The sequence below is a fragment of the Rhincodon typus genome, chromosome 5 (assembly GCF_021869965.1).
Source record: "Rhincodon typus isolate 14 chromosome 5, sRhiTyp1.1, whole genome shotgun sequence".
NCBI classification, from domain to species: domain Eukaryota; kingdom Metazoa; phylum Chordata; class Chondrichthyes; order Orectolobiformes; family Rhincodontidae; genus Rhincodon; species Rhincodon typus.
Window position 1 is genome coordinate 91,666,069 of NC_063336.1, and position 19,052 is coordinate 91,685,120.

General features: G+C 39.9%; 1 protein-coding gene across 1 annotated transcript in view; it reads right to left on the minus strand.

Moving 5' to 3' along the window:
* The window catches only part of LOC109928798 (CUB and sushi domain-containing protein 1-like), a 2,165,117-nt gene that overhangs the window by 156,259 nt on the left and 1,989,806 nt on the right, over nucleotides 1–19,052 (minus strand). Inside the window, exon 54 of the mRNA XM_048597409.1 lies at nucleotides 14,935–15,120. Coding sequence (XP_048453366.1) covers nucleotides 14,935–15,120 — 186 coding nt within the window. The remainder of the gene's footprint in view (nucleotides 1–14,934; nucleotides 15,121–19,052) is intronic.

A 19,052-nucleotide genomic window follows, 5' to 3' on the forward strand; every position in this document is an offset into this window, starting at 1 on the left:
TAATTTTCTCCTTCTGAGGTCTATGACAGCTCAAACATTGAGAATGCTAAAGCCAGAAATCAATAGATGCTGAACAGTAAATATATCAAGAGCATATGGAGATAATGCAGGAAAGTGGCCTTGAACTACGTATTGGTCATGATCTAGTTGAATGGGAGAGCAGGTTTGATGGGCTGAATGGCCTATACCTGTTCCTAAACAGGTGGAGCACTCTCCGCTGGTTAGAGTCGTATCTAGAATAAAGAAAAATAGTTGTGATTGTTAGAGGTCAACCACCCCAGTCCAACGACATCACTGCAGGATTTCTTCAGGACAGTATCCAAATATTTTCAGCTATTTTGTCAATGTCCTTGCCTCCAGCATATAGTAGGAAATGGCGATGTTCATTGATGATTGCCCAATATTCAGTTCAATTTGCAAATCACTGGATTCTGAAGTTGTCCATGTTCAAATGCTGTGGTCTTCTACAATATGCAGTCTTGATCTGTTTAGTAGCAAGTAATGGGCAATGGCTATTTCAACTAAGAATCCAACCATTGTCCCTTAACTTTAAAAGGCATTACTATTGCTGGATCCCCCACTATCAATAACCTTGGCATTATCACTGATAGAAACTGAACTTGAGCAGTCATGCAAACACTGGCTACAATAGCACATAGGCACATTCTGTCTCCCCAGCATCAGTCCACCACCTCCAAGCACAGTTCAGGGTGTGATGGACTACTCTCCACTTATTAGGTGGCTGCAACAACAACAGTAGTAAACATGTTCCACACCATCTAATACAAAGCAACCTGCTTCCTTGGCACCCATTCTACCACCTTCGCTCCCTTTACCTCTGGTGCAACTGTGCATCAATGTGTCTCATTCACAAGATGCACTGTGGTATCTCACCATGGCTCCTTCAATAGCACCATCCAAACCTATGACTTCTACCACCTAGGAGGACAACTGTAGCTAATGCACAGGAATTCTAACGCTGCCAAGTTTCCTCCTAAGTGACACACCATCCTGACTTAGAACCATATCACTGTTCCTTCAATATCACTGGGTCAAAATCCTGAAACAGCCTTCTTAACATCACTGTGAATGTCCCTAAACCCCAAGAACTGTAGTGGTACAAATTGGGAGTTCACCACAGCTTATTCTCCAGGGCAATTAGGGATGGTCAATAAATGCTGGCCTAACCAGCGATGTCCAAATCCCATGAACAAATAAGAAAAAGAAAATGTGAAGTGAATTGAACTGGCTAAGGACTGGTATCATTGATTAAGGGGAGCTTGATAAGTAACAGACTGAAGGTGCTTCAGCAAATGTTTTAGCATCTGTTTTTCGTGTTGGGCTCCCCCACCAATCAGGATGTGGAAGAACCTTGAATTGATAATTGATTGTGAGATTCCTCAGTTATGTCTATAACATGCTACTTCCGCTGTTCGCATTTTGGTAGAAGCTTTGCCAGGCTGGTACCTTATTTGTTACATATGCCTGGTGTTGTCGTGGAATGGTGTTAAAAAATTCACATTGAACTCAAGGATCCACCCTGGTTCAATGTTTTTGACAGACTAAAAAATACATTGCTTTTCCATTAATGCAACCTGTTCAAATTTGTATACTGTCTCTCTGTTAATTCAACCTAGTAACCCTTTCTCCCTTTACTGTAATAAAGCATTGTGTTATGCTGCGTGAGATAACTTCAAGATTTTTTTTACTGTTCATCATTTTGCATAGCTATTCTACTTAACTGAAAGGGAAGATTTTTCAACTGATAATCCTTGAAGGAATTACAGAACCTCAGGACTTGAATCCACAGCCTTTGTTGTGCCTCTATAACCCCAAGTTACGGCATTGCTAACCTCCTTGTGGATTTTCTGACCAATCAGAGAGGGACACTGAGATGAGATTCTGGACCTGTCAAAGGAAGGATTCCTGTTGAAGGATGAGAATTAGAATGGCTCAATTGAGAGATGGATCCCTCAGGTTGTGCAAAGACAGAGATGGAGATGAGACCTGGAAAGGTTGAAGCCTCGGTCTTTCACTTTCAGCTCTTACAGAATCTTCCCAAGTACAAGAGGATAGGGACAACCTCTGCAACCAAGTCAGTGCTTTGTAACAGTCGAGGAAGTTAGCAACAGGAGTGAGCTCTATCCAAACTGCAATTAGAGCAACAAGATGATTTTGTACCTCCTGATTCCACGTGGGTTGAATAGAATCCCAGTTTGAGGTCCCAATCACCATATTCTGCCTTTCCCAGCATTCTCCTGCACAGGATTTCTCAGAACAGCACATCTTGCAACTACACTAATTCCTTTATCTCCATCCCCATTGGAAAAGCAAATACACTCAGGCCTCAGCCTATTGCCCTCTCGCAACCTTTCCGTTCGGTCACTCAACACAAATGTCGTCTGTTCTTTCTCACCAACTCTAACACACATAGCCCTCTGCTGTGTGACCACGGCAATGGTGACAACATTTCAAATGTACTCCACTGAATGCAAAGTGCACTGAAACAGTTGCTGGTCATGACTAATGCCGTTTAACAACTCGTTTTTTTTCCCTCTTTCTTTTCCAAAGGTTGGAGTGCCCAACCTTGTAGTGGGGCAGAGAGGCCAGGGAAGTGTGGAGATATGATCAACCCTCTGGAAAAAGCTACCTTTTCAGCTCCTGTTCATGAGTATAAACCTAGTCTACTGAAAGGGAAATCTTTGGCCAGGAAACTATAGATGTCGGCAATGACTTAAAGTGGAATCTTGAGCGTGTGGGGGCATTGGTGCACACATGTTCAGAGAGCTGGTCCTCTGTTTGCGTCCCTGATGCTGCTTGTCTTTTTTTTTCAAAGCTATTCGTGTGCCACGGTGACAGCAGACAGCAGACAGCAGACAGCAGGAAGGTAAGCTCAAGGCGATTTGTAAGTGCAAGAGAAATGAACTGACTTGCAAGAAGGTGAAACCAGAGCCTCTCAAAGTAAGTACACATTCAAAGAACTGCTGTGTGTATCAGCCTCACACTTGGGCACAGCTGGAACTCCTCAGTTTCACTGTTTATAGACACCCCAGTCTGTCAATTTCACAGAATCACAGGAGCATTATTGCACAGAAAGCGGACATTCAGCATACCACACCTGCACCAACTCGATAAATGAGTAACATTACCTAATGCCAATATTCAGCCTTTTCCCCAGAGCCTTGCACTTTATTTTTATTCGTATAATCCCCCAAAGCCCTCTTGAATGCCTCAACTGGACATGCCTCCGACAGATTTGCAGGCAATGCATTCCAGATCCTAACTACTCGCTGAATAAAGACGTTTCTACTGTCTTCACCCTTGTTCCTTTTGCGGTTCACTTTAAATCTATGACCCCTTCTTCTTGTTTATTTACAAACAGGGACAGTTTCTCCCTATCCACTCTATCTACCCAGCCTGGTCATGGTTCTGAAAACCTTGAGCCATTCTTCTCTTACCCTTGAAAATGCAGTTTGCATTATGAACTCATTTGTAGAATCTGTAAAAGATTGGTAAGTAATTGTGCTGACTGTGAAAGTCATAGTTGTTAGTTAAAACGCCAACTAATAACAAATTTGCACATGAAACTTTAACGCTTGACAATTTCAAGAGGGGACCCCACAAGCACGTAAGTTCTCTTGAATGAAAGCCAAAAGTCAGCATGATCATGTTAGGGTGTTGACTCAACATCAGTTTTCAAGGGGATTGCTAAACAAAAACTACTAAGAGCTGTGGATGCTGGAAATCAGAAAAAAAAACACAGAAATTGCTGGAACAACTCAAAGGTATGTCAGCATCTACAGAGAGTCATACAACATGGAAGCAGGCCCTTTAGTCCAAACAGTCCACACCAACCATGTTCCCAAACTAAATTAGTCCAACCTGCCTGTGCTTGGCCCATATCCCTCCAAAACATTCCTATTCATGAATTTATCCAAATGTCTTTTAAATGTTGCAACTGTACCTGCATCCACCAGTGTCTCAGGCAGTTCACTCTACACACAAACCACTCTCTGTGTAAAAAAGTTGCTCCCCAAGTCCTTTTTAAATCTTTCTCCTCTGACCTTAAAAATATGCTCCCTAGTTTCCCATCCTAGGGAAAAAAACCTCTTGTCTTTCACCTTATCTATACGCCTCATGATTTTGTAAACTCAATAAGATCACACTTGAAACTCCTACGCTCCAGTGAAAAAGAGTCCCAGTCTTTCTAGTTAATTTTTATATCTCAATATCTTCATTCCTGGCAATATCCTGGCAAATCTTTTCTGAACCCTCTTCAGCTAATTAATATCCTTCCTGTAACACAGTACGCCCAAAGAGGCCTCACCAACATCCGGTATAACCTCAACACGATGTCCCAACTCCTGCACTCAAAGGTCTGAGCAATGAAGGCAAGCATGCTAAACATCTTCTTAACACCCTGTCTACTTGTGATGGATATTTCAAAGAATTATATATCCAATCCCTTAGGTCTCTCTGTTCTACAATACAACCCAGGGCCCTACCATTAATTGTATAAATCCTGCCATTGTTTGTTTTACCAAAATGCAATACCACACATTTATCCAAATTATTCTCCATCTGCTACTCCTCGGCTCATTGACCCAACTGATCAAGATCTCTTTGTAATCTTAGACAACTTCTTCACTGTCCACTATACCACCAATTTTGGTGTCATCTGCAAACTTACTAACCATGTTTTCTTTATTCTCATCTAAATCATTGATATAAATGACATACAAAAATGGGCCCAGTATGAATCCCTGTGATAAACTGTTGGTCACAAGTTTGTGAGACACAATTTTCATCGCACAAAACCAAGAGAAAGCAGAGTTACATTTTGGGTTCAGTGACCCTTCTTCCGAACTGGCTGGAACAAATAAAAGGCTGGTATAAAAGCTGAAGATGGAACGAGTGGGGGAGTGAGAAGTAAACAATAGGTGTAGAAAAAGTGCAGAAAGAGAGAAGTACAATTGAGTAGACAAAGGAATGGGTAAAGGTCAGCCTGGGAGAATCAATAGCTGTAAACGGGGATCATTAGTGGCTGACAATGGTTTTATTTGTGGTAGCAGCCATGTAATCACTAGGCCTGGTGTTTGGGGGTTGGGTAAGGGCATGGGAGAAAGTGTTCAGGCTCTAAAGTTATTGAACTCAATATTGAGTCCTGAAGGTTGAAGGGTACCCAAGCGGAAAATGAGACGCTGTTATTCCAGCTTGTGCTAAACTTCTTTGGAACATGGCAGCAAGCCTGAGACAGAGATGTTGGCCAGGGAACACTATGATGTTGAAGTGGCAGGCAACAGGATGCTCAGGGTTAATTTTGTGGACTGAATGTAGGTGTTCCACAAAGTGGTCACCCAGTCTGCGCTTCACCGCCTCAATATAGAGTAGACCACAGTGTGAGCAGTGAATACAGCAGACTACATTGAGTGAAGCGCATGTAAATCACTGCTTCAACTGGAACGTCTGTCTGGGGCCTTGAATAGTGAGGAGGAAGGAAATATACAGACAGGTCTAACACCTTCTGTGATTACAAGGGAAGGTGCTGTGGGGATGTGGGGAGGTATTGGGAATGGAAGAGGAGTGATGTTATGGACCAGACAAAACCCCTTCAAAATATATTAAGAAGATAGCCTAGCCCCTAACTTTTTCTTACTTTAAAGGTAAGTGTAAGGTATTGAATTCGATTGGTCAAACTACTTGACTTTAAGCAAAACACACTTTATTTTTACTCTGCAGTTTAAAATACTGACAAATTTAAAATACAAGAAAAGAATTGGCTTAACTGTAACTCTGTCGAAAATCTTAACAAAATAATATATATAAACTTCTACCAATTAACTGTTCCAATATAGTAACATCCCATAAACAGACCCTTGGCAAAGGCAAATTCAGTAAAACAGATTGTCTCACATGCAATTCTAGCAGCAGGAAGAGAACCCCAGTTTTTAGCTGTAACAGAGAGAGCAATAAGGGTTTTCACGTCCAGCTTCAAGACCTCAACAATTGCTGAAGGTTAAAACTAAAAATCATGGTTCTGTCAGAGCTTGATTCCACCCATTCAGGCTGCTTCTATTGTTCCAACTTTAAAAAGAAAACAAGGCCTCACAAGCTGTTTACATCACTGGATTTGAGAAGACCACATGGTACCTCTTTCTGAACCTTTCTGCATAATAGAAACCCAGACAAAATACACCTCTAAAAGCCATTGTACCATCACAGTAGACCAGGGTATCCCATAGGGAATGGTCCTTGCGGAAGGTTGACAAGAACAGGGAGGGGAATATATGTCTGATGGTAGCATACCACTGAAGGTGGCAGAAATGACAGCTAATGATCCTTGGTTGTGGATGCCAATGGGCTGGTGGTGAGGACCATGGGGGACCCTAAAGCTCTATGGGAGGGAAGAGAAGGAATGAGGGCTGAAGTGCAGGCGATGGCTCAGACAAGAATGAGGGCCCTGTCTACCATGGTGGTGGAGAATCCTCGATGGAGGCAGAAGGTGGACATTTTGAGGCCCGCTTGCAGAAGTTGACATCATCAGAACAGATGAGGTGGTGACAGAGAAACTGGGCGAATAAATAGAGTCTTCACAGAAAACAGCTTTTGAGACTGTACAGTCAAGGTAACTGTGGGAGTCAGTGGGTTTGTAGTGTATATTGGTAGCCATTTCTGTTCCCAGAATTGTGTACAGAGATGTCGAGGAAGGCCAGTGAGGAGTCAGAGATGGCCCAGTTGAAGGTGAGAGTTTTTTTTCATACAAAAACCTGAGTAATTGTTGAGGAGAAGGAAAACTCAATGTTTATTTGTTATCTACTTTGGTGTGAAGTAGGAAACAGATAAGGAGACGAATGTAAGCTAATTATGTACTTTTGCCTTAAGTACAAAAGGTGACTTTTTAAAGCTTTTTCCATTATCTCCCTCAATTTAAACAATGGATTTTATGTAGGTTTCACCTTGGTTTTGAATTCTTGTCTAATGGAATTTTTCATCTGCATTTTGTCAACAACTAGCAGATACCAATTGTTCCTTTTACATTCACTGCTTATAGCCTTTCAACTCTTCAACTTCCAATTAAATAAAATTCTCAAGCAGCCAGAAAATGTCATTATCATGTTAGAACACACTTAGCTAAAGTAAATGATGTAATCACTGCAAATTTAGAACACATTAATGTCCAGATTAACAATTCAACATCTCCTTTCAAGAAAGATATGAGGTTACAAATGCTTAGGCCATTTAATTATCACTTTTAAACAGCCTGTATTAATTTAAATTTGTAATGTACTCATTTTATTTACTCAGTTTGATTCCCTATCTTGTCCTTAGCAGGTAGTCTGAAAATGTAAAATCCATGCAGTCCAAGCAATGCAAGGAAGCATCAGGCTGAAAGGTTACTTTCTCTTTCAAGCCGTAATTTTCTCCTACTCTTTTTGGGTCATGAAACACCATGAAATGTTGAGCAACTTTCTGCCTGGAAGGGGAAAAAAGTCAATGGTCCTTGGGTCCAAAGCTCCACTTTAATGAAAAATAGAGGAGTGCTTTTCTCCATGGTTAATGACTCAAACAAAAATAGAGAGAATTTAATATCTGCAAATGTGATTCCTATGGCAGTTTTTTAATTATGCAGATTAACAAACACACTTTTTCTCCCCTCAGTAAATGAAGCAAACTTATCTCTCAACTTATACCTGGCGGCAATCTATAAGTGAACTATTTGAAAAGGATCACACTCACTTCTGATTTCATTTACTTCCCTATGGGGACCTGCCTTACTAGCATTTACTGCCGACCAGCTGATTGTCTAGGCACAACAGAGGGCCATATGTTACAGGGGTAATAACTGTGAAAAGGTTGGCTTCATTACTCCCCTGAAATGGACAACAGATTCTGGGGTTTGCAGATATACTGTTCAATATGGAAAGCAAAAACTTGCTGTTTCTAATTTTTCCAAACCGATTCCATACTTCTCCAGAGGGTGAAGAGTTGAGGATCCAAATAAAGATCAGTTATCGAAGAGTTTAGAATACAGCCACACACATTTATTTTTTTCACTTAGATGTAAGCATACCAATCACATACAGGATTAGTGAAATAATAATGTAGCTTCCTTATTTGAAGACAAGAGCGTATACAGATTGTGTTCACTCAGACCTAAGTATGGTACACCTGATCTCTATTACTGCTGCTCATAGGTTGACTAAATAGTGATGTGACTAACACATCATATCCTGTTGAGGCAGGTAGTGATTGATGGTGGTTTAAGATGCACTCCCTTATAGTTAAATGGTCATCGTATGGCAAACACATGTCCCAAATGGCGCTTTGTACTGACAGAGAGCATGTAAAGGTGCAACTCCCTCAGTGATATTCCAATATAACCAGTGTTGCTATTCAAAGGAATTGTGTGTGCTGAATAATATAAACAGGAATTTTCACAAGGTCAGGAGTTCCCACTCAAAAAATATAACAGTTGGAAGCTCTTCCACTTACCAGCAGCATGGGAGTTGGAGCGGTGTTCAGGGGAGATTTAAGGATGGAAATAAAAATAAGAATTAATGAACAGAAGCTGGCAGTAGGAGGCAGGCGCCAGCAATAAGTGATTTTGGAAGGGGTAAAAGAAGGCCAGTATACATTCGGGCAGTATGGAATGAGCCAATATGAACTGGGGAGTTATGAAAAACCTCACCACTTCATCATCACTTCCTATTCTTTCATGTGCTTATCCAGTTTTGTTCTGACACATCCACAGTTATTTGCCTAAACTACTTCTCGTAGTGAACTTTGCATTCTTAACACCCTTTAGGAAAAAATTCTTCTCCGAAATGCCCTGTTGGACTTATTGGTGACTATTATAAATGCATGGCTCTGAGTTTTGATCCATCACAAAGGTGTTAACATCTATAAGTCTAACCTGTCAAACATTCCAAAATCTTAAAAAACTCATTCAGATCATGTCTTAAACTTCTCTTTTATAAAAAAAAGAGCTCCAGTTAATAAGAGCTCACAGTTATGGTGCCATCTCATTAAATCTACTTTGCACCTCCTGTGGTGCCTTCATGTGTCTCCTTATGATAAAAATGGAAACTAGAATTGGATACAATAGTTTCACGTAAGTTCTGTTTTTCAATTCTAAAGTATAAATTAAATACTTGTGTGCCTTGTGTGTGATTTGTTTAGGATATTTTAGTCAATGCTACTGCTTGTAATGACTTGTGAATTGATCGGGTTGGGGGGATTATCACTGGAGTATTAATTCAATGACCCAGTGAATAACCTGGGGACCCGAGTTCAAATCCCACCACATCAGATGGTAGAATTTGAATTCAATAAAAATCTGGAATTTGGAGTCTAATAATGACCATGATACCATTGATGAGAAAAGACCCATCTGGTTCACTAATGCCCTTTAGGGAAGGAAACTGCCATCCTAACCTGATCTGGCCTACATGTGACCCCAGACCCAAGCAATGTGGTTGACTCTTAACTGCTTTCTGGACAATTAGAGATGGACAATAAATGCTGGCCTAGCTAGCAATGCCCTGATCCCATTGACAAATGAAAAAAAGATACATCTTTGATCTTCTGCTCCATTTGTTTTATCCATGAAGCACATAGCATGAGCCTTCTTCCTATCAAAATGCATCAGCTCATGTGCATTGAAACTCATCTGCCAATTAGCATCTACATGTATATTCATTTTTGCTTATAATTAATTTGTCTTTCTTCACTTTAACTGGACTTCTCATTTGGAATCATCTGATAATTCAGAAATTGTTCTTCTGATTCCCCAGTCCAAATTCTTGAAGTAATCTGTGAACAACACTGGTCCCATCCTTGATTCCTGATTACCACTACTTCAGACATTTTGCCAGACTGAGTAACTTAACTCCTATCTTGTAGCCAGATTGCTATCCATGCTCTACATCACTCTGGTGACAGCTGTTCAAAGGTTTTTCATTGACTATAAAGTGCTTCGGGATGGTTGTGAAAGGCACCAGGTAAATTGAAGTCTTTCTCTTTTACTGTTGTTTGTCCTGATGCCATTTACTCTCGTCTTAATGTTGAGCTTACCCTATCAAAGACCTTTTGAAAATCCAGACATGTTACATCTAATAATATTCCTTACCTATGCTTCTATTTTTGCTTCAGAGAATTGAATAAGATGGGTAAGACATGATCATCTCATGAGAAATCCAGGCGCACTATTCTTCATTAAATTTTCCATTTTTAGATATTTGTTCTAATACAGCTTTCAGTAAAGATTACTTTATTTTAAGCTACCAGCAGCATCAAAGTAGCTGGCCTACAGTTTCTCAGACTTAGTTTCTCGGCATGATTAATTGCGCTAATAATGGCTGTCCACTCGACCTTGGGTACCATTCCTTTTACTCACAAATACTTTTATATATATAATGGTGTCTCTTCTATCTCCTTCAATATGCACAGATAGAATCCTGAGACAAAGCAAACATTTACTACTTCTGTCATTTCACTTTCACTACCTATGAGTTTAGCATATGCATAAGAAGATAAGGAATAGAAGGAGGAATAGGCCATTTGGTCCTCCAGGCCTGTTCTGCCATTCAACAAGAATATGGCTGATCCTTTTCCTCAAATCTACTTCCAGCACTATCACTGCATACAGTGATTCCTGTGGCATCCGAAAGTCAATCAATTTAATTCTTGAGTGTATTCAACAGTTAAATTTGCCAGCTGTCTGTGGTAGAGAATTCCAAAATCCCTCCTTCCAGGAATTTGTCTGGTAAGCAACTGTTGCATCCCTTCAGGTTCAACATAACTTGCAGTAAGGCTCTTAAAATTCCAATCCTTTTGCAAAGGCTAAGCCACAATTTGCCTTCCTAATTATTTGCTGTACCTTATGTTTTGTGATTCATGTACAAGGATACACAGGTTGTCAAACATTATAGTCCAGTTGACATAAACTACCGATATACAAAATTAAAAGGTCAAGTTAGTTCCCACACCATTGCAGGAAAATAAATCCACCAGTTTTAGTAACATTTCTGAAACCTTTAATCTATATAATTGATTGATCTTATTCAAAACATTCTCCAGACATTAAACCCACACATCCAATACCCTGTAGCAGAAAAGTTTTTTTCCTTTCTTTCAAACCTTGCTTGATGTTTGTGTTTTAGACTATGATTTTAACTTTACCTCATTTTGGGGAAATTAAACTTTTCATTGTGTTAAATGATCTTCAGTCATCCTCTAAAGAAAATAGGTTTCACCACTTTAGCATTTCCACATAACCTTTCCACTTGGGGCATGAGACATCCCAGTCTAAATAATATCCATTTAAACAAATAATATATAAATTACTTCGTCCTGAACTTATAACGATATTAGAGATATGGTTACAAGGATATCAAAGCTGGGATCAAAATATTCAGAGGAATTTGACTTTTCAAATGTTGAGACAGGGTGAAAGGTTGGTGGGTGACCTTCACTAGTAAGAAGTAGAAGACGTTCAAAAATCGTTGATGTGGCACACTTATTCAAAAAAAGGAAGGAGATAAAAAATTGGTAACTATAGGCCAGTTAGCTTTATATGTGCCAGTGGGAAAGTGTTAGAATCTATTAGAGTCTAAATGCAGAGCATTTAGAAATCCATGATATGATCATGCAGAGTCAGCAAGGGAAATCATGTATTAAAATGTTTTAAGCAGTTAACAAACAAGATAGTTATAAGGGAACTAGTGGGTGCATTATTTATTTTTGAAAGACCTTCAATTAAGGTTACTTAATAAGAATAAATTTAAGAAAAAGGGGTTGGTGGTACCATATTAGCATGGACAGACAATTGGCCAACTTACATAAGACAGAGAGTTGGGATATGTGGGGAACTTTTCAGGATGGCAACATATCATGAGAAATGTGTCGCAGGGATCAGTGCTGGGGCCACAATTATTTAAAATACTTATTCATGCCTTGGATGAGGGAAATGAAGATACTGTCATCAAGTTTGCGGATGACATAAAAATACTTGAGAAGGCAAGCTTTTGAGGATGACACAAAGAGCCCGAGAGGGATATTGACAGGTTAAGGGAGTGGGAAAAACTTGGGAGATGGAATGTAATGTGGGAATACATGATGCTATGCACTTTGGCAGGAAGAATGGAGGAGCTTAATATTATTTGAATGGAGAAAAGCATTGTCAAAAGCTGTAGCATGGAGACATTTGAAGGTCTTTGTGCTTAAATCACAGAATGCTGGCATCCAAGTTTAGCAAGTAATAGGTAATGCAAATAGTATGTTGGCCTTTGTTTCAAAGGAAATGGAATGTTGCAAATAAGGAAGTCTTGCTAAAATTATACAAGGCACGAGTTCAACCATAGCTAGAAATACTGTGAACAGTTTTCGCCTACTTCTGCTCCTATATCTTCAGGCCTGATATATATTTATACAAGAATATCCAACATGTAAATATAAGCAGCTACTGTAACTCAGTTGGAAGCATTTATTTCTGAGTCAGAAGTTTTGTGGATTTAAGTTCCCTCCTGAACTTGACCACAACTATATAAATGATACAGAGAAAGTGTTGCACCATTAGAAGTAGGATAAAAAATTTGGTCAAATTTGAGATTTATCAGGAGTATCCAAAGGATAGAAAAGCATCATAAAATGATGTAGAAGAGTAGGGTGGGAATTCCACAGTTTAAGACTGAGGGCAAGTGAAGGTATGGGATAAGCAGTATAGCTATTGAAAACGAGGATGATCAAGAAGCATGAATTCAATGAGCACAGATATCCCAAAGGACTGTAGGACAGGAGGAGAACAGAGATCGAAATGGGTGAAGCCATGGAAGGATCCGGAAATAAGTCTGCAAATTTTAAAATCAAGGTGTTGCTTGACCAGTAATCATTTAACATTAGGGAGTGCAGAGGTGGCAGGTGAATATGACAAGTTGTGAATAAGAACAGGGCAACAGATTTTGGGGTAAACTCAAGTTTAAGGAAAGGAAAATAAGGACTTTGATTGACGGAAGCACTGTCATGGAGAATCATGTATCAGCAAACAGCACAGTGGCAATCTTTTGTTTGAACTCAAACCAGGTAATTCAGCTCTAATTGCTCAATATATTGACATAGGGAATGTGCAAGGGAGTGACCAAAGCTTTTGTTAAGATGAAAATAAAGTCTTAATGTGTCCAATTATGGCAGTTACCTGTTGACTGGTGCATTCTCCATTGCAAAACCTCCATCAACATTGGTTTGTTGAGAGGGATAGCGATGATGTCGAGCTGGGTGTTATAAGCATTCATGTGGAAACTTGCCAGGATGTCAGGTTCAAGTCCCACCTGCTCCAGAGGTAGGTTATAACATAGCTCTACTGGTTGATAAGAAATATCTACATGAGGAAACCATGTTTTCAGATGATGTCACTGAGGGGCAGCAGATAGATCAGAAATAGGATTCACCTCTGAGGGTCACCAGGCGTATTAGTCTAGAAGCAGGAAGAGACACCAATGCAAAGGATTCTCCAGTTATCATTTTATAGATCAGAATGGAACCAGGTGAGGACACCCTGCCAGGTGTCAAATGCTCTTGTGACAGATCAGGAAGTACAAGGTGAGATAAGTTACATTTGTCACAGTCACATCAAATGTTATTTGTGACTGTGATAGGAGCCATTTCAGTATTATGGCAGAAACCTAATTAGAAGGAGTCAGACATGCAGCTCCATGAATGGTGAGGGATAGATTGAGAAGGAGACAGCATATTTAAGAACTTTGGAGCGGAAAGGGAGGTTGTAAATAAGGGTCATCAGTTGCAAGGATGGTGGAATCAAATGGTAGCTTCTGTGGGGATGGGTGATGACAGCAGTTTTAAAACAGAGGGGGACAACACCTAAAGAGGAACAAAATTGTCAGCAGCAAACATTGTGGGCAGGAAGGGAGGTTGGGTGGGAAAATAGCTGAGGGAGAAGAAGTTGGGTTTCTTGGATGAGACGCCGTAATAGAAGAGAAGATAAAAGGGTGTGAAGAGAAAGATGCAAGTTGACGATTTGGGGGACATTTTAGGGAAGTATGCAGGCTAATGGAAAGGAGGGAAGAAGTTGGCCAGATGATCTTTATTTTAGTGACAAGAAACTACATGAACTGTTTGTGCTTGTGATTGAAAGCAGGACGGCTGATGAGACAAGTGAATAGGGTTAAGAAGACGGTTTGCAGTAAAGAAGTCAGGAGGTGATATTTGCATTCCAAGACAAGTTTGGCATAGTGAGTAGTTCCAGCAGTCAAGACCTGACATGGTTAAATACAGTTCAGGCAGATCTACTGGTGGATGGTGACTCCGTTCCTGATCATATTGCTGATTTAGGGATTGTCTAAAAACTGGATGTTGCATTTCCTACATTGCCATTGTGACTGTACTTAAAATAAATTATTCATTAGGGCATTTTGTAGTCATGAAAGACATGACATAATTGTGCATTTATTTAATAAGTGTATATTTAGATCTCAGAAAGTGTGCTCCTATTTCAGTAATCATCAGTATTAGATATTACATCTAAATTACATGAAAGGGATAATTAAAAATAAGGATTTGAAGGACCTTCTACACTTAAGGAGAGACACATTTTCAGACAATGGGTTGAATAGGCACTAGATGTTCTGAGAGATGTATCTCATGGCACCTAGCAAGCTGCATATTAAAGCAGTTTTTGTCAAAATACAAAGATGGAAGAAGTATCAGTTTTGCAGTATGCATTTCAAAGGTATGTTAGAGTAAAGCAACATAAAGTATTCCATTGATTTTGGAGGAAGCAGGTCATCTGATTCCATCCAGTTACAAAGATTTCAGACTACAAATAATTATTTTAAATAAAATAGAGCAAAGGATTATAAAAGAGCGTTTTACTCATAAATCCTCATAAATGTACAATAATAGCATTAAAAAAAAACTCACGTTTACAATGTGGAGTCTTCCAATTATTACTCCATATTCCATCTTCTCTGCAGATTGCTACTGCTTGTTGACTGGACTCCAGTGTGAAACCTTCACTGCACTGATAGTTGACCTTGCTGCCCACACTGTAATCTCTGCCAAAGACTGAGCCATTTCCAGGGGTTTTAGGAATACCACAACTGATTGCTGAAACAGAAGGTGCAACAGATTAGTCTGAATCTGACAAATTTTGACTGGTTTGTTTTTACGATAGTCAAAGTGTTTCATTTCAAGAAATAACTAAAAGGCTGTGAATCATGTAAATGGCACCTTTAAGTGGCGAAATGTGCTCATACACACAAAAAGTCATCTAAAATATCAGGAAGATATCTTTATTGTGACAAAGCAGGCATTTAACTTAACATGCAATTCAACAGGTAATGAAAAAAGACAATTAGAATGTTGGCCTTTATTTCAAAGGGAATAGAATATAAAATAGGGAGATTTTGCTTAAACTATATAAGGCACTAGTCAGACCTCAGCTGGCATACTGTAAAGAGGTTTGGGCCCATTATATCAGAAAAGATTTACTGGCATTGGAGGAAGTCAAAAAAGGCTCATTGGGCCAATATCAGGAATAGAAGGATAGTCTTATGAGGAGAAGTGGAGTAGATTTGAGCTGTACTCATTGGGCTATAGAAGAATGAAAGGTGGCCTTATTGAAACGTACAGTATTCTTGGAGGACTTGGCAGGTAGATGCATAGAGACTGTTTCCCTTGTGGGACAGTCTAGGACCTTAATCTCAGAGTGTGAGAGTTGCACATTTAAGACAGAGATAAGGATGAAATTCTTAACTCAGATTTTTAATCAGTAAAGGATACAAATATTATGGGGATAAGATCATAAGACCGTAAGAGGTAGGGGCTGGAGTAGGCCATTCAACCCCTTAAGCCTGCTCCAGCATTCAAAAGGATCACGGCTGATCTGACATTCCTCACGCCCACTTTCCTGTCCTTTCCCCTTGATTCCTCTACTGATCAAGAATCCATTTCAACCTTAAATGTGCACAAGGACTCAACACCCACAGTTATGTTCCAAGACACACAACCCTCTGAGAGAAGAAATTACTCCTTATATCAGTCTTAAATTTAAGTACCCTGTTATTCAGAGACTCTGCCCTCTGGTCCCCTAAACTCTCCCATCAGGGGAAACATCCTCTCAGCATTTACCCTGTCAATCCCTTTAAGCATCCTGTATGTTTCCTCTATACTCCAGTGGGTAAAGTCCCAATCTGTTTGACCTTTATTCATAAGGCAATTCCTCCAGACCAGCGATTCTCCTACTGAACCCTCTCTGAACTGCATCAAATGAAATGATATCTTTCCTTAAATAAGAAGACCAAAACTGCTCACAGTATTCCAGATCTGGTCTCACCAGCACCTTGTACAGTTGCAGAAAGACTTCCTGCCTCTTATGTTCCAATCCCCTTGAAATAAGGGCCAACATTCCAATAGCCTTCCTGATTATCTGCTGCACCTGTGTGCTAGCTTTCTGTGTTTCGTGCATAAGTAATCCCCAAGTCCCCTTGTGTTGCACCTCTCTGCTGCTTTTCTCCATTTACACAATATTCTGTTCTTTTGTTCTCCGTTCCAAAATGAACTTTATATTTTCCCACATTTTGACCACTAACTTAACCTGTCAGTATCTCTCTGTAAACTGTTTATATTCCTTTCACAGTCTGCCTTTCCACCTGTTTTTGTATTGTCTGCACTGATCTCTGTATCTCCCCACTGGTTACATGTTGCCAATCTGAAAAAAAATACCCTTTATCCCCACTCGCTCTTTCCTGCCCATTAGTCAATTCTCTCCCCTGGCCAATTTACTACCTGCAATACCTTGGGCTCTTATCATAGGACTTAGCTTTTGTGAGGTACTTTGTCACAATGCCTCCTGGAAGTGAAAAACAACACATCTACAGGTTCACCAGTATCCACTCTGGTTGAGACTTCCTCAAAGAACGTTTAAAAATCAAACATGATTTCCCTTTCATGAAGCCATGATGACTGTTTGATTAGAGTGTGATTTTCCAAATGTTCTGCTATTGCTTCCCTATTTTAAGGAGAGGGGTGGGGGATTGGAGTGGTGGGCTGAGTTATACAGGACAAGCAGGAAGGAACAAGATGGGGATTGGGGTTGCAGTGATGACACCGTGGTGACCCCAATGCATGCCTTCCTAATGAACCACCTTCCCCAAGCTCCTTCCTACCTTTTCAAAAGAGCTGTTTCAAAACTGGCTCTCACACTCTGACTGGCCTCTCACCACCTCGCATTTTATGGCAATGGAGAATGCTTTAGGGAGTTAATTGCCAATTCATTGTCCAGTTAAGGGTCTCATTAGGTCTAAAGGCAGGCAATCTATTGGGCACCTCACTCGCCCATCCTATCATGGGCAATAGCTTGGGGAAGGGGAATGGGCATGTGAAAGTGGTGAGCTGGACTTCTAACAATATTTACCTGTCTCTCCACCTGCTTAGCAAGTACCTGCAAAACTAGCACAGCATATCCTGGAACCTTAGAGTTTCTTTGTTCCTCTGCAAATTTCTTCTGAATTTTCTGTTAGATTCTGAAATCCCACCTCTAGCACTGTCAGACCTGGAATCTCAATTCAGACGCTCAATGTGACTCGCTACAAGATGAACATCTCTGAATGGAATGATGACACCATTTCTACGAGATTGTCCCACTTTCTTAGGCCCATGCAGTCATTCTGCTGTATTATACTTACAGATAGTTACAGTACAAAGGACATTAAATTTTATAACAGCAAGTTAAATTTATTTGATGTACATAAGTTATGGTAAATGTCACAGTTATATCAGATACCTCAAATATTTGTGGTATTATTCTTAATATTAAAGAAAACATTCTTGGCCTGTAACTCCAATCTTCCAGTGTGCAAACTGTGAAATACAACTTCAAGCAGTGTACAATAAGCGTACTCTGTCTAAAAGCTCACTATCTTTGTGAAAATGCGCTTGGAGAGAAATGAAAGTGAAAAAGTCTCAGGCCATCTTTTAGTCACAATGACAACAGACCTTGTCAGGTATGAGAGTGGTTGCTAGATCATCATGAGTTCTGACGAAGAGTCACCAGACTCAAAACATTAACACTACTTTCTTTCTACATACCTATTGAACTTCACTAGCAATTTCTGTTTATATCCTAGATCATTATGTTGAGTGTTATTAACTAGCAAAGAACGCTTGGAAAGTATTTTGCTTAATGACGCAATGCTGTTTAAAATAAATTTTATGATGCTGCTGTGACACAACACGATATAAACTGCATAATGGGTACAGTTTCAAGTGGCTGTGACATTACAGGCTGCACTTGATGGTATCTCGCTCTCTGAAAGCATGCACAAAGCTCAATTTTCCCTGTCAGCTACTCTTTAATAAGAGCAGAGAACAGTTAGTTTCATTCATTGCAAAGATTCTACAGTACCTTTAGAAAGAGGCTGGCAGTTTCGACAAATAACCTGAGAATTAGTAATCTCAACTGGATTGGAGTCACACAGCGCTCAACGTGAAACCGAAATGCTGCATGACAGCTTTGTATGGCAGTGCCTCACACTACTCGCCTCAGAGTCAACTGAAGACCTGAACTGTAAGTTGTATTACCACTTGAGTGATAACACTCACCTGAAAATACATCACACTAACATGAAATTAGTATGGCAACTGCTGTTTGAATCACATTTGGTCAAAGAATGTATGAAACACAGTTCTGTGGCTATCATACAGCTGCTATTTTTGACACATAATTTTACAGTACATTTGGCACACTGACTTTAAGATTGTACTGTTCCAAAACTGTGGCTGTATCTTGTGAAAGCTGCAAAATCATTCAGTTTTGAAATATCACAACACAATTCCGGCGGTGATTAAGTTTGACGTTAATCTATTTGCGAGAGTAAAGGAGTACCCGCATCAGAGACAGAGCAATATGGAATTGAGGGAAGAATTCTTCACCTGGACAGCAGTTTGATTGCAGAACTTGCTACAGTTAAAGAGGGTTTGACAAACACAAGAGGGAGAAGGGAATATACGATCATGCTGTTAAGAGTTAGATAAAGAGG